General features: G+C 37.5%; 2 protein-coding genes across 5 annotated transcripts in view; both read left to right on the top strand.

The window, feature by feature from the left end:
* HAUS3 (HAUS augmin like complex subunit 3) overlaps nucleotides 1-12,368 on the top strand; it is a 37,469-nt gene extending 25,101 nt beyond the window's left edge. For all 3 annotated transcript variants that reach the window (XM_077136236.1, XM_077136235.1, XM_077136237.1), the window contains one exon: nucleotides 10,813-12,368. In XM_077136236.1, the coding sequence (XP_076992351.1) occupies nucleotides 10,813-11,046 (234 nt within the window). In that variant the 3' untranslated portion in view covers nucleotides 11,047-12,368. The remainder of the gene's footprint in view (nucleotides 1-10,812) is intronic.
* POLN (DNA polymerase nu) overlaps nucleotides 1-24,445 on the top strand; it is a 300,052-nt gene that overhangs the window by 25,105 nt on the left and 250,502 nt on the right. The window contains exon 2 of one of the 2 annotated variants that reach the window (XM_077136233.1): nucleotides 12,398-12,542. In XM_077136233.1, coding sequence (XP_076992348.1) covers nucleotides 12,404-12,542 — 139 coding nt within the window. In that variant the 5' untranslated portion in view covers nucleotides 12,398-12,403. Of the gene's footprint in view, nucleotides 1-12,397; nucleotides 12,543-24,445 lie in introns of those variants that run through there. The other variant, XM_077136234.1, reaches the window with a different exon arrangement.

The following is a 24,445-nucleotide window of genomic DNA, read 5'->3' as shown; positions in this document are numbered from 1 at the left end:
ACAAAAATCTCTCTGCTTTTGGACTCATACAGTAGGTAAAGCTGTTGAATACATAAATAGTCATTTTCTGCCCGGTATTCTGATGTAACTTAGTCCCAGCCCGATCAGCTTCGTTTTTAGCTCTAATTGAAATCTGATCTCTTTTTCAGTTACTTTAGCTGTTATTGTATGCAGCAGTGCTGATTTTCAGAGCTGCAGAACCCCAGCTCTGAATCTTAGATGTCACAGAGGTACTCAGAGTGCCAAGGGAGTACCAGTTACACACATTGTGATGACTTGAAATTGTTACACACCCCAGAAAAGCCATGGTTTCTTTCCTAATCCAATCTTGTGGGGGCCTACGTGTTGTTTAGGGTGAAAACTTTGGATTACTTCAGTGAAGATATGAAGCACCAGTTGTGGTGTAGTGACTTTTTCATAGATGGAGAAAGGACTCTGCCCATTCAAGGTTGGTCTTGATTAGTTTATTGGAGTCCTTTAGAAAGGGAAACATTTTGAAGAAAGTGCAAAGCTGAGAGAGGTGCAGACATTTGGAGGTACTTGGGAATGCTGACAGAGGGAGAAGATGCTTAGACACACGTTTGGAGATACAGAGCCCAGCAGATGTTGCCATGTGCCTTCACATGAAGTGCTAAGTAAGTCAGGACCCAGAGTTGTGTCCTGGAGGAGCTAAGTGAAGGACCAGAGATGCTTAGAGAGGAAACCTCTAGCATCAGAAGCTGGAAGCATCAGAACTTGGAACAAGGACCAGCAGATGCCAGCCATGTGGCTTCCTCTGTGACAGACATTGTCTATTTTGAGTCAAGGTATCTCTCTTTGGATGCCTTAGTTTGGACATTTTTATGGCCTTAGAACTGTTAACTTGTAACTTAACATATTCCCTTTTTAAGAGCTGTTTCATTTCTAGTATACTGCATTCCACCAGCTTTAACAGAGTAAAAACACATACAGCTCAGTTCTCTGAATCTAGAAATACACTTAGAACTTCGGACTAAGTATGGCTACTGTAAGAGCTTATAGTCTAGGCTCCAGTGATCTTATAAGTATTTTCTGAAAGAGACTAGCATATTTGTTCTTTTGATTCTGGATTATTTTGCACAGCACATTGTCCCAAGGTTCATTAAGTTCATTGAGTACCTCACAACCTCATTCCTTTTTGTACCTGCATGATATTCCCTCGTGTATATATATCTCAGTTTCCGTTTGGCTTCTCAGTCATTGTACCCTTTGGCCTCCTCCATCCATTGGGCATGATGGATAATGTCTGAAGTAAAGTGTGTCTTACAGTGTCCTCATTTGGTTGTACAATCATCAGCACTCTCAATTTTAGACAGTTTTCATTGGTCCGAAGAGACAAAGTACTAATAAAAACAGCCTAACCAAGTATCGGATCAACCTCCCCTAATCTCTTGTCCCTCCCCCTGAATTACTTACCCCTGGTATTGCTGTGGTACTGTTGCTCTCTACCTGTTAACCACAGGCCATAGCATGCAATATTAGTTTTCCCCCTGTACCCCTTTATTTTTGACTCTGTATAAGATTACACCTTTGAAGGAGTTCGTGAGAAACTTATTCATAATTGTAAAGTTAATTGATAGAATACAGGGCACTAAACATTCACCTTCAGTATTGCCGTGTTGCTTATAACTGCACTAATTAGTTACCATCATTCTGTCCATTCCCTTACATTCAACTTCAGCCTCATTGGGTAACCTTTTCCCCATCTCGAGCTATGTACCTTTACTTTAGGTCCTCTATATTCTACCATGTAAACTTTTGAGGTTAATTTTACCAGAGTCACAATAGTGAAATCATATAGTAACTGTCCTTTTGTGTGTAACTTCTTTCACTCAGCGTTATGTTTTCAAGGTTTATCTGCATTGTCATGCACTTCAGGACCTCATTCCTTCTTACTGCTGCATAATATTCTACCGTATGTGTATAACACATTTCATTTACCCACTCATCTGTTGATGGGCACCTGTCCATCTTTCTCCAATTGTAAAAAGTGCCGCTGTGAATATCATTGTGCAAATACTGTTTGTGTCACATGTTTCAGCTCTTCTGGTTATATGCTGAGTGTTGCTAGGTCTTAGGGCAACTTGATATTTGGTTTTCTAAGGTGCCTCCAAACTGTCTTCTGCAGTGGCTGTAACATTGTACATTCCTGCCAGCAGTGAATGTGTTCCAGTTTCTCCGCATCCTCTCCAGTGTTTGTATTTTTCTGTTTGTATAATAGCAGCCATTCTTATAGGTGAGAGGTGATAACTCATCGTCATCTTGATTTACATTTCCTTATAGTTAATGAAGGTGCGCATCTAATTTGTATTTGTTCTTTGGAAATGTTTCTGTTCACATCCTTTGCCCATTTTATAATTGGATTGCTTGTTTTGTTGTTGAGTTGTAAAATTTCTTTATGTACACATATATTAAATCTTTATCTGACATGTTTCCATTCTCTCATTGATTTGGCTGCCTCTTCACCTTTTTGACAGTCTTTTGAGGAGCAGAAGCTTTTATTTATTTATTTATGTATTTATTTTTTGCATGGGCAGGCACCGGGAATTGAACCTGGGTTTCTGGCAAGGCAGGCATGAAGTCTGCCTGCTGAGCCACTCTGGCTCACCCTGAAGCTTTTAATTTTAAAATTAAAAAAAGCATTTATCTATTTTTTATTTTGTTGATTTTACTTTGAATGTGATGTTTCAAGAAGCTACCTCCTACAACTAGGTCTTTAATCCATTTTGAATTAATTTTTGTATAGGGTATAAGGTAGGGATCCTCTTTCATTCTTTTGACTGTTGATACCCAGTTCTCCCATGCCTGTTTGCTGAAAAGACTGTTCTGTCCCAGTTCAGTGGATTTGGGGGCCTTGTTGAAGATCAGTTGACCATTGATTTGGTGGTCTGTCCCCACACTCTCAGTTCAGTTCTATTGGTCAATACTTCTATGTTTGGGCCAGTACCATGCTGTTTTGACCATTATGGCTCCATAGTAAGCTTTTAAGTCAGGATGTGTTAGTCTTCCCTCTTCACTTTTCTTTTTTAAAACATCTGCTTCCTCTGGAACCACTACCAGGGGCCTGAACTGAGAGTGCAGTCTAGTACCCAGCTAGGGGTGGGAGACAAGCCAGCAAGGGTACCATGAGGTTTTCCTGTATTTTTATGTCATCTTGTTCTTGATTTGATGAATAGTTTCTGCAACTGTTTAACTGTTTTTTGGAGGTCTGAGGAAGATGGTTCTGCCTGTTCAGAGTTGTTCAAGATTCTGTGGGGAATGGGACCTTGGAGCATCTCCATCATCTTGGCTGACTAAATATCTGGTATATTTTTTTGAAGATTCAAATCTTGATTTCATTTATCACTCTTTATGGTTTACCCTTTTTTATATCTTTTTATATTTATTTTTTAATTTATTTTTTATTTATGATACATAACCACATACAAATATTCTTATCATATGATCATACTTTTATATCTTTTTAAAGAAATCTTCTCTTGATGTCCTAATGTTATCCCTTCTTATTATACTCTTAAATTTTTTCTTTTTCAATTTCAAGTCTTTAACTCACAGGAGTTTATTTTTATGTATGATAAAAATATTTTATTTTTTGCCTATAAATAACCAGATTTTCCCATCAGCATTTATTAGGGTGTACAGATTTAAGATCACTATCATTCTGGTGAAGGAAACTCTGCTATCACCATGAAATGATGCTCAAATGCTTTTTTGCCTCATAGTATTATCATTACGCCAGGGTTTTTTTTTGCTTAGTATTTTTCTTCTTTTGCTTTCATTTTTTCTGTATTGTGCTTTAGAAGACAGCCAGGCACTGTACTAGTTCTGAACCTTAAGCCATATTCAGAGCCTGAGGTCTTTGGAGGACCCATGTGGTTCCTTTGTGGGCTGTAATTCTAACCAAGGGCTCTCTGGCTTCCAGTGCACTCTGACCTTCTGGTGGTTCTCTTCTGGGTCCTCCATCTTACTGTGGAGAGGGTCTCTTGTTTAACTCTACCTTCTGTGGACTCTGCATACTGATTTTCTTCCTAGTTACTTTGCAAAGCTCACAAAACAAAGATTCTAATTTTCCGTTTGGCAATTTGCCCTTAGGGCAAAAGTTGCTCCCTTCAGCAATCTGGTTGTTTACTTTTCTCATAATTCCTTTTAATGTCTTATAACGTCTTCATTGTTTTTGTTTTTATTTTTAATTTTTGCTAATATTTCATCCAGTTTTTAAAATTTTTTCAGTGGAAGAATTGATCAGAAAATATAGCCAACCTTTCCTCAAAGCAGGTTTTAAAAAATCTCCCATTACTAATTTTTGTCCACTTGATATTAGTATATGAGAGATTGTGTAAAAATCTACACTGTAATGGTGAATTTCTCCTTAAAATTCTGTCAGGTTTTCTTTATATATTTTGAGGCTATTTTATAAATTGTATTCAAGTTTAAATTGCAATGAACTATTACCCTGGTGTACTAAAATTGCAGTGAAGTAAACTATTTAGCATTACATAATGATCTAGTCATAATAAAGTTTTTTACTTAAAGTTCTTGGTCTAATATTAATTGTTCTGTGCCATTTTTCTTTGGCTACTGTTCTAGTTCGCTAACTGCTGGAATGCAGTATACCAGAAATGGCATGACTTTTACAAAGGGGAGTTTAATAAATTGCTAGTTTACAGTTCAGAGGCCAAGAAAATGACCCAATTAAAGCAAGTCTATAAAAATGTCCAAATTAATGCACCAACAAGAGTTGGGTTTTTCACTCAAGAGAGGCCAATGGAGTTCAGGGTTTCTCTCTCAGCTGGAAAGACACGTGGCATGAACATGGTGATGTCTTCTAGCTTTCTCTCCAGGCCTCTTGCTTCATGAAGTTCCCTGGGAGTATTCTCCTTCTTCATCTCCAAAGGTTGCTGGCTGGTAGATTCTGTGGTTCTCTTGTTATTCTGTGGTGGTTCTGCTGCTCTCTCCTCATTCTCAAAAGGCACTCTCTCCCAAATGTCTCCTCTTTTGTAGGATTCCAGTAAACTAATCATGACTCATGTAGAATGGGTGAGTCACATCTCCATGGAGATGACCTAATCAAATTTCCAACCTATAGTGCTGAATAGGAACTAGAAGAAACTGTTGCTCCCACAAGATTGATTAGGATTAAAACATGGCTTGTCTAGGGTACATAAATTCTTTCAAACTGGCACAGCTAGTATTTGCAAGGTAAATACTTTTCCTTACCACTTGTTCTGGTTTGTTAGCTACAGAAATGCAATATACCAGAAACAGAAAGGCTTTTGAAAAGGGGAATTTAATAAGTTGCTAGTTTACAGTTCTGAAGCTGAGAAAATATCCCAATTAAAACAAGTCTATAGAAATGTCCAGTCTAAGGCATCCAGGGGAAGATACCTTGGTTCAAGAAGGCTGATGAAGTTCAGGGTTTCTCTCTCAAGTGAGAAGGCACATGGCGAACACAGAGTTTCTCTCTCATCTGGAAGGGCACATGGCGAGCACAGCGTCATCTGCTAGCTTCTCCTGGCTTCCTGTATCAGAAAGCTCCCTGGGAGGCATGTTTCATCTTTATCTCCAAAGTTTGCTGGCTGGTGGACTCTGCTTCTCGTGGCTATGTCGTTCTGCTCAGTTCTCTCTGAATCTTTCATTCTCCAAATTGTTTCCTCTTTTATAGGACTCCAGAAACTTATCAAGACCCACCCAGATGGGTGGAGACATATTGTTACCTAATCCAACTTAAAAACCACTCTTGATTAAATCACATCTCCAGGGAGATGATCTGATTGCAGTTTTGAACCTGCAGTATTGAATAGGGATTATTCTGCCTTTATGGAATGGGATTTAGATTAAAACACGGCTTTTCTAGGGGACATATATCCCCCCAACACACCACTGAAAATAAACATTTTCAATTTTGAAGCGATTTTTAAAAGTTTTAGTGTTAGAATACTCTGTTGATTTAATTAGTTTCTTTAACCAGTTTACCATTGTTGGATTGGTAGTCTTCATGTTTTCTTTTGTTTGTTCTTGAACAAAATCATGTACATCTTTTTGCATATAGCTTTTTGTTGTTGGGCAATTTCATTTGGATACATTTTTGAAAATAGGATTATTGGCTTTCTTGGGTGTTCTGGTTTGCCAAAGCTGCCAGAATGCAGTAGATGGGCTTATATAAAGGAGATTTTTAAAGTTACTGGTTTATAGATCTAAGGCCTTCAAAAAGGCCTTCAAAATGTCCAAACTAAGGCATCCAGAGAAAGATACCTTGATTCCAAAGAAAGGCCCATGTGTGTCACATGGGAAGGCATGTGACTTGTATCTGCTGGTCCTTGTACCTGATTCCATTGCTTCCAGCTTCTGATTCTAGTGGTTTCCTCTCCAGGTGTCTGTGGGCCCTCGCTTAGCTGCTCTGGGGCAAAACTCTGGGTTTCATCTCTTAGCTTAGCATCTCCTGGGTGCAGATTTCTTCTCTCCTGAATTCTGCATTCAAATGGCTCTTTCAGTTCCTTCTACATCTCCAGAGTCCTGTGTTGGTTTTCCAAACATCTCCAAAATATTCCCTCTTTTAAAGGATGACAGTGAATTAATCAAGACCCACCTTGAGTGGATGAAGTCACATCTCCATGTAGTCAGAGGGTCACACCCACAGTTGGGTGTGTCACATCTTCATGGAAACAACCTAATAAAGATATTTCAACCTATAGCATTGGATCAGGATTGAACAAACATGTCTGTCCCCACAAGATTGGATCACAATTAAAAGAATATGGCTTTTCTGGGGTACATAACAGTTTCAAACCAGCACATTGAGCATTAACATTTTTTTCTCTGATACCATTATGTTGCTTTTTAAAGATATTGTACCTTTTTACAGTGCTGCCAGCACTATTTATGTGTGTATAAGACACTGCAGAGTATACAGTGCACCATCATTTTACCTAGTGCTAAGAAAGAACCAACTCTGCCAGTTAAATTGATACGGTGCTTTCTTTTTTTTAGAATTATATCACACTTATTAGAAGAGAGTTTTTAGATTTATGTAGATAAGAGATTTTTATCATACATTAAAAGGAAAAAAAAGAAGCCAACTGTAGAGTCAGTTGTCAGCTTGGCCAGGTGAAGTTGCCTAGTTCTGTTGTGGACATGAGCCAATGGCATGTGAACCTCATCTGTCGCTGATTACATCTGCAATTGGCTAGGAGGTGTGCCTGCTGCAATGAATGATGTTTGATTTAATTGGCTGGTACTTAAATGAGAGAGCCCAATGTAGCACAGCCCAAGCAGCTCAGCATACCTCATCTCGGCACTCGCAGCTCAGCCCAGGCTTTTGGAGATGTAGAAAGGAATCACCCTGGGGAAAGTTGTTGGAACCCAGAGGCCTGGAGAGAAGGCCAGCAGAGATCACCCTGTGCTTTCCCATGTAAGAAAGAACCTCAGTTGAAAGTTAGCTGCCTTTCCTCTAAAGAACTGTAAATCCCCTTTTTGAAAGCCAGTCCGTCTCTGGTGTGTTGCATTCCAGCAGCTAGCAAACTAGAACACCAATTAAAATGGTTAAGGAATTTGTAAAACTTCACCTTTGATGTCTTGTTTTTCTGAATCCCTTTTTGACACAGATCTTGCCTGTGTTTTTCCACACGATACATCAAGAGTGTTGGTGATCAGGCATTTTTTTAGGAGTGCTTGACCAGCATGCAGAAATCAACTGCATCTTGAATTCAGATATGTTAAAATGTGAAAACTTGCATCCTAGAATTACTCAAGTATGGCAAATTTTACTATAATCTTGTTGGTGTTATTTAATGTCTTTCCCTAGCTCAGTTAGGTATAAGACACTATATTAATTTTTAATTTGCATTTTTATTATCAATGAAATTGAACGTTTTTCACTATTTGTAGTATTATTTTGGCAACTAAAATCTTTAGTATTTTAATTGAAATTAAAGGTGAGGTTGTTGTTTTCAGTGTATTAAGTTTCTGAAAGGAGAGCACTAAATGTGGATGATATATTGATTTTTTAAAAATTTAGCTTATGAAGTACAGTTCTGTGGAACTGGCATGTAAGATCTTAAGCAGTCATTCTTGAACTGCTAAACTAGGATCACCTGAGGTGCCTACTGAGACTGTAGATTCCTGGCCCTATCCCCAGGGACTGAGTAATTTAGTCTGCAGTGAGGTGTAGGAATCTGTATTCATAACAAGCACCCCAGATAATTATGATGCTGGCAGACCACATTGAGAATCTGGGAGGTAGAGGCAGAGCTATAGATTTTCTGGAAGCCTCTGGTGATACTGGCTGAAAATGTATGAGTAGAATATGTAGTTACAAAGGTATGAAAACTTGTTAATAGTCTGATTTAAGTGCTAGGAAGTAAAGAATTTGAGTTTTTTAAATGTAAAGGTTCAGCAGGTCTGGGTTTTTTCTGGAACACCCACACGTGTATATTCATGTGCTTCATGTTGTCATTCAGTTCCCTGAGTCCCTGCTCATAGTTTTCCATTTTCCCTGTTTTCTTTTGCTTGTCAGATTTCAGATGTCCTGTCCTCCAGTTCACTAATCCTTTCTTTGCCTCTTGAAATCTAACATTGTAGATTTCTGTTTTTTTTTCATTTCTTCTACTATGCCTTTCATTCCCATAAGTTCTGTGATTTGTTTTTTCAGACTTTCGATTTCTTTTTTTTTCTTTTTTTTTTTTTACCCATTGCCTTCTTTATATCCTCCTTTAATTCATTGATTTGATTTTTGGTGAGGTTTTCCATGTCTGTTTTAACATCCTGAATTGTTTCAACTCCTGTATCTCCTTTGAATTGTTGATTTGTTCCTTTGACTGAACCATATCTTCAGTTTTCCTAGTATGACTCGTTATTTTTTGCTTGTGTCTAGGCATTTAATTTCCTTTATTAATTTATTCTGGAGATTATTTTCATTCTTTTACCTAGAATTTTCTTGCTTGATGGCTTTGTTTTCTGTCTGTTCTTTGACATTCAGTTCAGCTTATTCTGGACTTCTAGCATAGGTTTTGTTTAATGGCTTAGAATTTTTCAATTCTTGTTTTCTTGTTTCTTGCCCGACCTGTGTGGATGTGGAGCCTTTTTTTTTTTTCCTTAGGATCTGCTTAGATATCATGGACCCCAGTCAGATTTTCTCAGACCAGACTGGCCTCTTCTTAGAAAGAAAGAGTCACCTGCATCAGTTTTCCCTGAGAATGAGACCCACCAGGTTGAAAGACTTTCCTATGAAGCCTCTAGACTCTGTTTTTCCTATCTTATCCAGAATGTGTTGCTGGTCTGCCTGCAGGTCCCACCAGCTGAAGTAATGCAGTACCTTTAATTTCAGCAGACTCTCTTTGCTGGAGCAATATCTTTAATTTCAGCAGACTCTCTTTGCTGGGGCAAAGAGAGGCAGAGAGGCTGTAGGTTGGTTTTAATTGCTTCAGTTTTCCAGTCCCTGGAGTCTGAATTCCTTGAGGGAGGGATTCCACCTGAGCGGGGCCCCACTTCTCTCCTGGAGGGAAGGTACAGTCTCCAGGAAATTAATTCTTTTCACCTCACTAGCTTTTTTTGTCTCTCAGACAAGCTTAATTCCACCCTTACCTGGGGCAGTTGGAGCCTGAGAAGACTTGCAGTTGTATCTAATGAGCAGTTAAGAGGAAACAAAGCAAAAAAAAATCCTTTTCATAGCAGGACCTGTGTTCCTCAGGTTTGTTAATCAAGAGCTTAAGTTGGTACATTGTTCTATGTATCTTCAGGTCTTATGTGCCCCCTCTGTTTTTTTTTAGGGTGCCAGACCTTTTCAAGTTTTTTGTGCTGTTCCATCCAAAAAAATCTCTTTTTTTCTTTTTTCCCATCAGCCCTGCTCCCTCTGTGCCAGGGCAAAAACTAGTAACTTTATCTTTTATTTGCGATTTATCTGAGCTAGGGGCCTATTTTTAGTAGTTAGAATTTGATTCCACAATTGGAGTTTGGTTGAGCTCAGGCCCTTACTGTTAGTAAATTCTCTTTCCTTTCCCCTCTGGGAACCAGCCTGTAGGGGAGAGGTGCTGGCCTTGTCGGCTTGAGGGACTCGTGGTTCTGGGTGGGATTGCAGCTGGTCCAGCTTGTTCAGACTGTGTCCACTGTGTGTCCGGTCACTGATGTGATGTGGCCCCAGCAGTTGTTCTATAATATTCCTGGCTATGTACTAGCTGCTCTGGAGGATGAGCTAGATTCCACGCCATCTTGGAATTCCTATCAGGTCTAGATTTTTGAGCAGGAAAATTATCATTAAATCTGGATTTTGTTGTTATTGAGTGACACTTGTAATTCTCTCTTCTGTGACAATGGATGAAAAAACTGGAGCTTTTTGTCAATGAGCCCATTATTTTTTACTGGTAATTACTTCATTTTAAGGGTCCCTGGGTGCCTCCTTGGGCTACAGTAAACAGATCAGGCTTGTGTGGCTGTGATTAAGTAGAATGTAATCTTCAAACAAGAGGTTTTGTTAGTTTTAATATATCTAGTTTCTGAAATAGTGCTTTGATGTGTGGAAGGCAATCAGTCATATTTGTTAAATATATGAATAGACAGAACAGATCAGGTACTTTACAGTAGGAAGTAGAAGTCTGTTTTGAATACCTTTAACCTATGAAAAGTGTTGCAAATGTTTGTACATAAAATTTATATTAAACTGGATTTTTAATTGAGGTTGATTGTTAAAATTGTGGGAATTGAATCATTTTGATTCTTTCCATGTAAAATACATTTCAAATTTATTATTGGTGTTATGAATAAAGTTCTTGAATTAAAAATATTTTCATTTCCCTCTTCTAGGAGGTAACGGAGCAGTTTCATCAAGTTGAATCTCAATTGAATAAGTTAAATCATCTCCTTACTGATGTTCTTGCTGATGTGAAGTCAAAAAGAAAAATTTTGGCAACTAATAAACTGCAGCAAATGGAAAGAGAATTATATGTGTATTTTTTTAAAGATGAAGATTATCTGAAAGATATTGTGGAGAATTTAGAAAATCAGTCAAAGATGAAAGTTGTTGGTCTTAAAGACTGAAAATTACTAAAATCTGAACCTTTAATTACTATATTGATTTGAAATATGCCATGTTTTATATGTTAAGAGGACAAGATATATGTAAAAAGCCCTAAATTTTAGAATTTGTTGTCAATGGAATATTTCATTTAATGAATTCAAATATTGCGTCAATTTTTTCCCTTATATAACATGTTTGTTCAAAGTTTTCCAGTATTTTTTTACTTGAACATTTGCTTGGTGCCAGCTTCAGTGGGTGAGATACTTAGTCCTGTTAGTTTTTAACTTACAGGGGAAAAGCCTTATTATATAATGTAAATATTTTTAAATACAGTTGGTTATAGCTCTCCATAACTATTTTTTTGAGAGATGATATGAAATAACTTGAAGTAGCATATTTATCAAATATATGTCAAAAGCTTCTAGAGTGTCCAGTTTATACATGGCCTATATTAAATACCATGTGAACATTATAGAGCAAAGAGAAAGCATAGATATTACCTTCAAGAAAATGCCTTACCTGCTTTTAATACGGAATACCAATCTAAAAATCTACATTTTAGGTGGTCTTTATGGAATTACTTTACAGCCATAACTGTCAGAAAATGGACATGAGCCCTATTGATTTTTGTAATCCATTGGCCAAAAATGTTTTGCCCATTACTGTATTTGTATGTTAAGAATTTATGTAGTAGATCTTGATAGACTTGAAAAATTTGGAGGAATAAATTTTGCCCAAGATTTTGTTGTCAGCTGCTGGTCACTTGAGTGGCTGCTTATTGTTGTGTTGTTTTCCTATCCTACCTTGGAACAGAGCATTTACTTAATCTTTTCTCCAGTTTTGTGGAAAAATATGTCACCTGGTCTCTTGGTTCATGTAGCAAATTTTGTTTAGATTTGTGCCAGATATATTAGATGTGTAACCACATATTCATGCTTTATACTGGCCCCTATAACTTCACCCACTCAAGCCAGGAACCTGAGAGGTCGTCACTGTAATTGATAGAATGGCTGTTTGTGTGTCTGTGATAAGTACCCAATTCAGTTGTAATTTTTGTTATTAGATGTGCATATTTAAATATTGACAGCCATTTTTCAAACCTAAGGAAGTATTTGACTCCTTAAAGATTGGTTAACTAAAAAATACATTCTTTACTTCACTATTTGTCATAATACCCTGTGGAGCCTCTAATCTTTATTTTACTCTTGCTATCCTATCTGTATTATGGAAGTGATTGATGCCTTGTTCCTATGATTATGATTTTTGGAGTAATTTTTATGAAAGGCTCCATATATACATTTTTCAAGTAACTTAAATGTTTCTTATTTTGAAGTCTCAGAATTAATATATAGGTATTTGTTTTATGTTTAGGTTTTTATGAAAATGGAAAATTATGAGTCATTTGTAGGCTTTGATCTCTCTAAGACCCCACTCTCCAGTATTGCACAGAAGATTATGTCTGCTATGCATTCAGTTGATTTAGTGGATTATAGGAACTGGAGAGAGAGTGAAAAGAGTGAGTAATTTTTTTGAATCTTTTATCTCGAATGTTAAATATTTTGAGGACCAAGGTTTGAAAATGAAATGTTGCAGATTATTCCATAGAACTATGCTGAGTAGGAAAATTCCATGTCTACAAACAGAAATGAAGCCTAACTGTCCCTCCACTGACCCCTTGTCTCAGTGCTGACTAAGCATCTCAGTGAAGTTCATATTCCCTTGGTGTTCATTTCTTTAAAGTCATGACACTCTCAGGTTTTCGGTCAAATATCCCTTAGAATTTGGGTCAGATGTTTTAAGTATTCTTAAAGGATATGAGCGCTTTCACAGTGCCTATTGCTTCAGCCTTGGCTCTCAGGTCATTGAACCTGCTCATAGTATTTTATGTTGTATGTGGTGGACAAGAGAATTGTTATTGATAGTATGTGTGTTCTCCAGTAGAAATGTAGACTCTTAGTGCAAAGATCAGGGGATTTGTGAATAAATGTGCCTGTGACATGTGTATTAGGTGGTATTTGTGATAGTAGAAGCAGTGACATGCACACAGTAGTAGATGAAATGTTGGAACATCAGAGTTCATTTTCTGCTTCTAGCAATGCAGTTTTAATTTTATATTCACAAGTCTGAGATAATAACTTGTGGTTTATTTTCCTACAGAGTTGATTATAAGTGGTTGAAATACAGTTGAGTAATTATATTTGAAGTGAAGTAATTGGGAATTTTTCTAAATATTACAGCAAAAGCTGGATGTAAATGCAGTTTATAGATTTAAGATACAGTGTACTTAACATTTTGATCTGTTCACATTCAGGCATCTGATGATTCTGTGACTTACTAAAATAGAAGTCACTAAATAAATAAGTTTTTTTTTTCCCGCTTTTTTTTGAGGTAAAATTCCTGTAAGATAAAATTCTTTTTTTTTTTCTGTGTGTTTTATGGTGGAGGTCATGTATCATTCTTTTTCCATGTGACTGTCCGTTTATTGTAGTACCATTTGTTGATTTTTTTAATTTTTTATTTTGTGCATGGGAAATGCATGGGCCAGGAATCAAACCTGATTCTAAAATAAAAGCAAGGGCCCTTGACAGAGTAGAATGTACCTTCAAAAACTGATATTAATAATGGAAAACCTCTGGTAGTCTGAGTCTCTTGAGAAAAAGTCATGGCATTCAATCTATCTTATGTAAACTCATGCTCCTGAAATATCCTGTTAAAGTCCCGCTTTGTTTAAAAATTGAAAGGAAAATGGGAAAAGTTATGTTACTATTTTTCTGTAAGGTATCCTTTTATTTGGAAAAAGAGTGGAGTTTTCTTAAGGGTTTTGTAGTATCTATTGCCCTGTAACAATATTACTACAAACTTGGTTGCTTAAAGGAACATAGCTTCTGTGGGTCAGGCAAAGCCGCAGCCACAGCCACATAGTTAACTAGGAGCTTCAGCTGAGGCTCACGTGAGAAGGGCTTGCTCCCAAGCTCACATGGCTGTTGGCAGCATTCAGTTTCTTACAGGTTCTTGGTATGAGTTCATTTCTTGCAGACTATCTGTGGGAAGCTGCCCTTAACCTCCTTTCCAGATGGTCCTCTCCATCTTTTCAAAATGAGCAAGAGATAGTCTCCCTAGCATAAAACTCCCTTGCAGTTTTATGTAACATAATCACATACAAATTGGATTGCTGGTGGATTATATATGGTTAATGCTAAACTTGAGACCTACTTGATTTCTTGCCACATACTTAGCTTTCATTGAATCAGATCTTCCTTCTTATAAGTAAAATACTGTAAATAAAACTCATATCAAACTGTGTCAAACTTTAAGGACACCCAAGTCAATAGGCCATGTCCTCGATCAGGAGGCTTACTCTTGTGAAGCTTATGTAGGGAGCAGAGAAGCTTAGACTATTTATAGGCATGCCTAAGAGTGACTTCTGGGGGACCTCTTTTGTTGCTCAGATGTGGCTTTGGTCTCTCTAAGTACAACTCTGCAAATAAAACCATTGCCCTCCCCACTATGTGGGACATGACACCCTGGGGTGAAAGTCTCCCTGGTGACATGGGGGATGACTCCCAGGGATAACTCCAAACCTGGCACTCTGGGATAAACAATACCATCCTGATCAAAAAGGGGAAAAGTGTAATTAATAAAGTATCAGTGGCAGGGAGAATTCAAGTCGAGAGCCTTCTCTGGAGGTTGCTCTTATGCAAACTTCAGTTAGACCTTGCTACCTGTCATAACCTGCTAGCCCCCAACCAGGATCATTCCAGCCAATCCTAAAGAACACTTAAGGCAATAGATAAAATTCCACAAGGGTTCCATGCACTAGAATAACTTTCCAGAAACCTACAACCTCCAAACGGGTTCCTGGTCCAGATAAGTCCTGAAACCTAGAGGGCCCAGGCTCTCCAAAACAGTGAATAGTCCCATCTCCCTATCCTATACTAGTGACGGACCCTTCCAAATATGAAAAATTTAGTACTGCCATAGCCCAAACACCCCTAAAGAGGGGGATGGAAAGATCAAAGGTGGTGGAGTTACACAGAGAAGATAGGATTTAGCAAATGAATATGAATGCTGAATCATTAAATTGATATCTCTTTTAGTCTCCTGTATTTTAGAGAACCTAGAAGTAAAAACCTAAAATTGTAGAATTGTAACACGTCAAACTCTGAAATATGTTGTACAACTAATTGTGGTGCTGTGCTTTGAAATTTATATCTTTTTGTATATAATTTTTCACAAAGAAGGAAAAGAAGTCAGTTGTGATAATGAAAAAATATTTAAGCCTTCTAGCCTCCTATATTCTGAAGCAGCTACAATGAAAAATACGACAGGATTGTATGGTAGCCCATGACAGACTCTGGAATCTATCGTGTAACTACTTCTTGACGAGTGCCTTGAAAACTATTGCTTTTTTATTTCTTTGCTTTGTATATATGTTATAGTATACGATAAAAAAGTTAAAAATAAAAAAAACAACTCATCAAATGAATATCAAAATTGAAGACAGACTTCCGGAGAAGATGGCGGCTTGGTAGGGTGTACGCGTCTTAGTACCTTCTCCAGAACAACTACTAGATAACTAGAATCAGTACAGAACAGCTCCTGGAGGCGCGACGGAGCCCAAACACACAGTGTACCCCAGTCTGGGACGGCTGGATCAGCTGGGAGACTCCACTGCGGTGAGGTCCCCGAGCGACGCATGCTTCCCTGGGCCGCGGTGGCTGGTGGCCGGAGCCCCTCCCTCCCTCCTTCCCGGGCTGGTGGGGAACTTCGGATCGGCGGTTCCCCAAGCCGCAGCGCCCCTCCCACACACATGGCTTCCTGGGCCGGCTGGGAGCCTCGTTTCAGCGGTTCCCCAAGCCGCAGCGGCCAGCGACCGGAGCCCCTCCCACACATGCGGCTTCCCGGGCCGGCTGGGAGCCTTGGATCAGCAGTTCCCCAAGCCGCAGTGGCCGGTGCCCCTCCCCTACAGGCGACTTCCTGGAGGGAAAGGAAAGAGTTTCTAACAGTAGTAGAGACTGAGCCCAACCTAACACCAATAGTGGCATCAATGAACAACTTCTGACTACTAAAAATAGGCCCTCAGCACAGACGAAACTGATCGAGGCGGAAGTCGCCTATTGGGCTAACTGAAAAAGAGAAAAGGGGACAAAACAGAGCCCTCAGCGGCTGTTTCTACAGAGGCTTGGTTGCCTCTGGGCTCAGCGCTGGGATTACACAGGTTGCAACAGCCCCAAACGCAGAAACAGGCTGCTTTCAGGGCTCTCTACCACCTGAACCTTCCCCGCGGGAGGGGTGAAACGCAACACAGGTGGAATCCCTCTCTCAAGGAATTCAGATCCCAGGACTTCACAATTTGAAGCCATTAAAACCAACCTACAACCTTTCCTCTGTCTCCACCACACACCCAGCAGCAAGAGTCTTCAAAAGTTAAAGGAGCCACAACATCTTTTGCTGGTGGGACCCACAGACAGACAAACACCACAGAGCCCAGAGACTTCACAGGAAAGTCTTTCAACCCGCTGGGTTCCACACTCAGGGAAATCCGATTAAATGCCCAGACACTGCAAAAAATAACAAATCACACCAGGAAAATTGAAGATATGGCCCAGTCAAAGGAACAAACCAATAGCTCAAATGAGATAACAGGAGCTGAGACAACTAATTCTGAATATACGTACAGAAATGGAAACCCTCTTCAAAAACTAAATCAGTAAATTGAGGGAGGACATGAAGAAGGCATGGGATAAACAAAAAGGAGAAATGGAAAGTCTGAAAAAACAAATCACAGAACTTATGGAAATGAAAGATACATTAGAAGAGATGAAAAAAACAATAGAAACCTACAATGGTAGATATAAAGAGACAGAGGTTAGAATTAGTGATCTGGAGGATGGAACATCTGAAATCCAAAAAGAAACAGAAACTATAGGGAAAAGAATGGAAAAATTTGAGCAGGGGCTCGGAATTGAATGATAATATGAAGCACACAAATATACGTGTTGTGGGTGTCCCAGTAGGAGAAGAAAAGGGAAAAGGAGGAGAAAAACTAATGGAAGAAATTGTCACTGAAAATTTCCCAACTCTTATGAAAGACCTAAAATTACAGATCCAAGAATTGCAGCACACCCCAAAGAGAATAGATCCAAATAGGGGTTCTCCAAGATACTTACTAGTTAGAATGTCAGAGGTCAAAGAGAAAGAGAGGATCTTGAAAGCAGCGAGAGAAAACCAATCCATCACATACAAGGGAAACCCAATAAGACTATGCGTAGATTTCTCAGCAGAAACCATGGAAGCTAGAAGACAGTGGGATGATATATTTAAATTACTAAAAGAGAAAAACTGCCAACGAATACTTCTATATCCAGCAAAATTGTCCTTCAAAAATGAGGGAGAAATTAAAACATTTATAGACAAAAAGTCACTGAGAGAATTTGTGACCAAGAGACCAGATCTGCAAGAAATACTAAAGGGAGCACTAGAGTCAGATACGAAAAGACAGAAGAGAGAGGTATGGAGAAGAGTGTAGAAAGAAGGAAAATCAGATACGATATATATAATACAAAAGGCAAAATGGTAGAGGAAAGTATTACCCAAACAGTAATAACACTAAATGTTAATGGACTGAATTCCCCAATCAAAAGACATAGAATGTCAGAATGGATTAAAAAACAGGATCCTTCTATATGCTATCTACAGGAAACACATCTTAGACCCAAATATAAACATAGGCTGAAAGTGAAAGGTTGGGAAAAGATATTTCATGCAAATAACAACCAGAAAAGAGCAGGAGTGGCTATACTAATATCCAACAAATTAGACTTCAAATGTAAAACAGTTAAAAGAGACAAAGAAGGACACTATATACTAATAAAAGGAACAATTAAACAAGAAGACATAACAATCATAAATATTTACGCACCGAATCAGAATGCCCCAAAATACGTGAGGAATACAATGCAATTACTGAAAAGGGAAATAGACACATCTACCATAATAGTTGGAGACTTCAGTTCGCCACTTTCATCAATGGACAGAACATCTAGACAGAGGATCAATAAAGAAATAGAGAATCTGAATATTACAATAAATGAGCTAGACTTAACAGACATTTATAGGACATTACAACCCACAACAGCAGGACACACCTTTTTCTCAAGTGCTCATGGATCATTCTCAAAGATAGACCATATGCTGGGTCACAAAGCAAGTCTTAACAAATTTAAAAAGATTGAAATCTTACACAACACTTTCTCGGACCATAAAGGAATGAAGTTGGAAATCAATAATAGGCAGAGTGCCAGAAAATTCACAAATACGTGGAGGCTCAACAACACACTCTTAAACAAGGAGTGGGTCAAGGAAGAAATTAGAAGAGAAATTAGTAAATATCTCGAGGCGAATGAAAATGAAAACACAACATATCAAAACCTATGGGACACAGCAAAGGCAGTGCTAAGAGGGAAATTTATTGCCCTAAATGCCTATATCAGAAAAGAAGAAAGGGCAAAAATTCGGGAATTAACTGTCCACTTGGAAGAACTGGAAAAAGAACAGCAAACTAACCCCAAAGCAAGCAAAAGGAAAGAAATAACAAAGATTAGAGCAGAAATAAATGAAATTGAGAACATGAAAACAATAGAGAAAATCAATAAGACCAGAAGTTGGTTCTGTGAGAAGATCAACAAGATTGATGGGCCCTTAGCAAGATTGACAAAAACAAGAAGAGAGAGGACGCAAATAAATAAGATCAGAAATGGAAGAGGAGACATAACCACTGACCTCACAGAAATAAAGGAGGTAATAACAGGATACTATGAACAACTTTATGCTAATAAATACAACAATGTAGATGAAATGGACAAGTTCCTAGAAAGGCTTGACCAACCAACTTTGACTCAAGAAGAAATAGATGACCTCAACAAACCAATCACAAGTAAAGAAATTGAATCAGTCGTTCAGAAGCTTCCCAAAAAGAGAAGTCCAGGACCAGACGGCTTCACGTGTGAATTCTACCAAACATTCCAGAAAGAATTAGTACCAACTCTGCTCAAACTCTTCAAAAAAATCGAAGTGGAGGGAAAACTACCTAATTCATTCTATGAAGCCAACATCACCCTCATACCAAAACCAGGCAAAGATATTACAAAAAAAGAAAACAACAGACCAATCTCTCTAATGAATATAGATGCAAAAATCCTCAACAAAATTCTAGCAAATCGAATCCAGCAACACATTAAAAGAATTATACATCATGACCAAGTAGGATTCATCCCAGGTATGCAAGGATGGTTCAACATAAGAAAATCAGTTAATGTAATACACCGTATCAACAAATTAAAGCAGTAAAATCACATGATCATCTCAATTGATGCAGAGAAGGCATTTGACAAGATTCAACATCCTTTCCTGTTGAAAACACTTCAAAGGATAGGAATACAAGGGAACTTCCTTAAAATGATAGAGGGAATATATGAAAAACCCACAGCTAATATCATCCTCAATGGGGAAAAATTGAAAACTTTCCCCTTAAGATCAGGACCAAACAAGGATGTCCATTATCACCACTATTATTCAACATCGTAGTGGAGGTTCTAGCCAGAGCAATTAGACAAGAAAAAGAAATACAAGGCATCAAAATAGGAAAGGAAGAAGTAAAACTATCACTGTTTGCAGACGATATGATACTATACGTCGAAAACCCGGAAAAATCCACAACAAAACTACTAGAACTAATAAATGAGTACAGCAAAGTAGCAGGTTACAAGATCAACATTCAAAAATCTGTAGTGTTTCTATACACTAGCAATGAACAAGCTGAGAGGGAAATCAAGAAACGAATTCCATTTACAATTGCAACTAAAAGAATAAAATACTTAGGAATAAATTTAACTAAAGAGACAAAAGACCTATACAAAGAAAACTACAAAAAACTGTTAAAAGAAATCACAGAAGACCTAAATAGATGGAAGGGCATACCGTGTTCATGGATTGGAAGGCTAAATATAGTTAAGATGTCAATTCTACCTAAATTAATTAACAGATTCAATGCAATACCAATCAAAATCCCAACAACTTATTTTTCGGAAATAGAAAAACCAATAAGCAAATTTATCTGGAATGACAGGGTGCCCCGAATTGCTCAAAGTATCTTGAGGAATAAAAACGAAGCTGGAGGTTTCACGCTGCCTGACTTTAAGGCATATTATGAAGCCACAGTGGTCAAAGCAGCATGGTACTGGCATAAAGATAGATATATTGACCAATGGAATCAAATAGAGTGCTCAGATATAGACCCTCTCATCTATGGACATTTGATCTTTGATAAGGCAGTCAAGCCAACTCGCCTGTGATAGAACAGTCTCTTCAATAAATGGTGCCTAGAGAACTGGATATCCATATGCAAAAGAATGAAAGAAGACCCGTATCTCACACCCTATACAAAAGTTAACTCAAAATGGATCAAAGATCTATACATTAGGTCTAAGACCATAAAACAGAGGAAAGGGTAGGAAGATATCTTATGAATCTTAAATTGGAGGCGGTTTTATGGACCTTAAACCTAAAGCAAGAGCACTGAAGAAAGAAATAAATAAATGGGAGCTCCTCAAAATTAAACACTTTTGTACATCAAAGAACTTCATCAAAAAAGTAGAAACACAGCCTACACAATGGGAGACAATATTTGGAAACGACATATCAGATAAAGGTCTAGTATCCAGAATTTATAAAGAGATTGTTCAACTCAACAACAAAAAGACAGCCAACCCAATTACAAAATGGGAAAAAGACTTGAACAGACACCTCTCAGAAGAGGAAATGCAAATGGCCGAAAGGCACATGAAGAGATACTCAATGTCCCTGGCCATTAGAGAAATGCAAATCAAAACCACAATGAGGTATCATCTCACACCCACCAGAATGGCCATTATCAACAAAACAGAAAATGACAAGTGCTGGAGAGGATGCGGTGAAAGAGGCACACTTTTCCACTGTTGGTGGGAATGTCAAATGGTGCAACCACTGTGGAAGGCAGTTGGGCGGTTCCTCAAAAAACTGAATATAGAATTGCCATACGACCCAGCAATACCATTGCTAAGTATCTACTCAAAGGACTTAAGGGCAAAGACACAAACGGACATTTGCACACCAATGTTTATAGCAGCGTTATTTACAATTGCAAAGAGATGGAAACAGCCAAAATGTCCATCAACAGACGAGTGGCTAAGCAAACTGTGGTATATACATACGATGGAATATTATGCAGCTTTAAGACAGAATAAACTTATGAAGCATGTAATAACATGGATGGACCTAGAAAACATTATGCTGAGTGAGACTAGCCAAAAACTAAAGGACAAATACTGTACGGTCCCATTGATGTGAACGAACATTCTAGAATAAACTTGGAATATGTCATTGGTAACAGAGACCATCAGGAGTTAGAAATAGGGTAAGATAATGGGTAATTGGAGCTGAAGGGATACAGACTGTGCAACAGGACTGGATACAAAAACTCAAAAATGGACAGCACAATACTTCCTAATTGTAATGTAATTATGTTAAAACACTGAATAAAGCTGCATCTGAGCTATAGTTTTTATTTTGTTTTGTTTTGTTTTTATATATTTTTTGTATTTTTTATTTTTATTTTTTTCTCTATATTATCATTTTATTTCTTTTTCTGTTGTCTTGCTATTTCTTTTTCTAAATCGATGGAAATGTACTAAGAAATGATGATCATACATCTATGTGATGATATTAAGAATCACTGATTGCATATGTAGAATGTAATGATTTCTAAATGTTGTTAATTTTTTTTTAATTAATAAAAAAAATATTATTGTACAGGCTTAAATACTTGATTTTATCTATTCTTTTAACAGAGGATGTATTGGCTTTTGCAGGAATCTGTATCATCCAAATTTTATATATCAAGTGCTATAATCAACATGCTCTAGAATCTCATAAAATAATTTTCTGTGTTCAGAAATTGTTATTATTGTCTATTATTAAATTTTTGAACTGGTTTTTGGAACACAAATCTTTAGATTTGGCTACAGTTTTTTTTTTTTTTTTTGCTATTTTGTACCAATTTATTTATACTTGATTAAAAACTTCGATGTTTCTTCGAGTCCCTGCTTTCAATTCTTTTCGGTTCATACCTAGAAGTGGGATTGCCAGGTCATATGGTAATTCTCCACTCAACTTTCTGAGGAACTGCCAAACTGTCTTCCACAGTGGCTGCACCATTTTACATGGCTTCCAGCAATGATTGAGTATTCCTATTTCTTGGCAACCTCTCCAACACTTATAATTTTCTGTTGGTTTTTTTATAGTAGCCATTCATACGATGGAATATTATTCAGTCACAAAGAGTAATAATGTTCTGCGTGGGCCATGGTGGCTCAGAAGGCAGCATTCTCACCTGCCATGCCGGAGACCTGGGTTCAGTTCCCAGTGCCTGCCCATGCAAATAAAAAAGAAAAAGTAATGATGCTCTGATACATGCAACAGCATAAATGAAATCTGAAGACATCATGCTGATTGAAATAAGCCAGACACAAAAGGACAAACATTGTATGGTCTCACTGATGAGAAATAAGTAGAATAAACGAACTCATAGAGTCAAATTCTAGAACATGTGTTCTAGAATAGGGATAGGGCATAGGGAGTTATGGTTTAAAATGTACAGAGTTTCTAATTGAAGAGATGGAAATATTTTGGTTATGAATGCTTGTGATGGTAGCACAACATTGTAAACATAGTTAACAACACTGAAATGTATATCTGAATGTTGTTAAAAGGTGAAATGTTAGGTTGTATATATGGCAATAGAAGAACAATTTTTAAAAATCCATGAAACTGCACTAACAAACAATGAACTCGAAGTTAAACCATGTACTACAGTTAATTGCATAATTATAAAAAAGTGCTTTCATCAATTCCAACAAATGTTCCATACCAATACAAGTTGTTACTAATCGGGCAGGACGTAGGAATCCTGTATTTTATGCATGATTGTTCTGTAAACCTACAAGTTCTCTAATTAAAAAATATTTTGAAAGCAAAAAAAAAAAATTGAATACAAAATTAATCGAAATAAACCACAAATATTTGGTTTTGCAAACACTAATTAAAGCCAAACAATATAACTGGTACATGTCACTTTGCATTCTCATTTTCTGTCTTAAAATAGAAATCCAGTAAAGATTAGAGTGTTATCTTCTTTTCCTGATATGTCTTCCTATAATAACGCATAGAATTTTAAAAACCCTTTTGTGTTAAAAAAAAAAAAAAACCACATTAACAATGCAAAAAAACAGTTTAATGAAATGAAGAACATTGATTTAGCTGCTAGTTACAGTGCCAGCACTCCAAAACATTTTCTTCTCAATTACAACTTTCTCCCTGTTGCAAGGTAACCATCATCTTGACATTTCTGGTAACCAAGATGAGGACATCTTGGGCATTTTATATTGCTCCAAAGACCTATTGCTCCAAAGACCTTTTGTCAGAGACTACTAGTTGTCCACCACACAAGAATCCATTCTTCCGTTACATATATGATTAGACTGCATCTTTCAGTCTTACTGTAGATGGTCAGATTCTTGTCAATGGAATGTGAGCTCAAGTGGTGTGGGCCATTCTAGGCCAGGTTGGAAGACTTCCTCTGTAATTTTTCTCCTTCCCACCAGTTGGAACCTGAAATGACTCCTTTCCAGCCTTGTGGATGATAGCTGTGTCCTAGAAGATTGTGGAAGAACAAGCTGGAAGGAACAGATTCCTAAATAATTTCATGAAACAGCCACACACCACTGACTAGGACCACTTCCAAACATGAGAGGGCAATAAACTTCCCTTTTCTTCTTTAAGCCATTGTATTGTTGGATCTTTTATGACTTTAGCCTGGTTTTTACGACTCATACATTTCAGAGAAGACTGGAATTCAGCCTATGTATGTCTCTACAATGGGAGTTAGGGATTCTAGTCCTGAGGGAAGAAAGATTTGATACAAACTATCCTGAATAAGAGAATTTCAGTCAGGCTAGGGCTTACTACCTTTTGCAGCAAGAGGTTTGGAAAGGCGAAGTGATTTCTGATTAGGTGACTTAAAATTTTTTTTTTTAAAGATAACATACAAACACAAACATTTTTATCATATGATCATTCCATTCTTGTATATAAACAATAACTCACATTAATATCAAGTAGTTGTATATTCATCACCACGATCACCTCTCAGAACATTTGCATCAATCCAGAAAAAGAAATACAAAGAAAAAAGAAAAATATTTGTATATACCATGCCCCCTCCCCCTCACCAATCACCAGCATTTCAATATACTAAATTTATTTTAACATTTGTTCCCCTGTTTATTTTTTTTTTAATCCATATGTTTTACTCGTCTGTTGATA

This window comes from Tamandua tetradactyla, chromosome 19 (assembly GCF_023851605.1).
Source record: "Tamandua tetradactyla isolate mTamTet1 chromosome 19, mTamTet1.pri, whole genome shotgun sequence".
In the NCBI taxonomy this organism is placed as follows: domain Eukaryota; kingdom Metazoa; phylum Chordata; class Mammalia; order Pilosa; family Myrmecophagidae; genus Tamandua; species Tamandua tetradactyla.
Note: the sequence above shows the minus strand (reverse complement) of the source record. Positions and strands in the feature narration are given on the sequence as shown.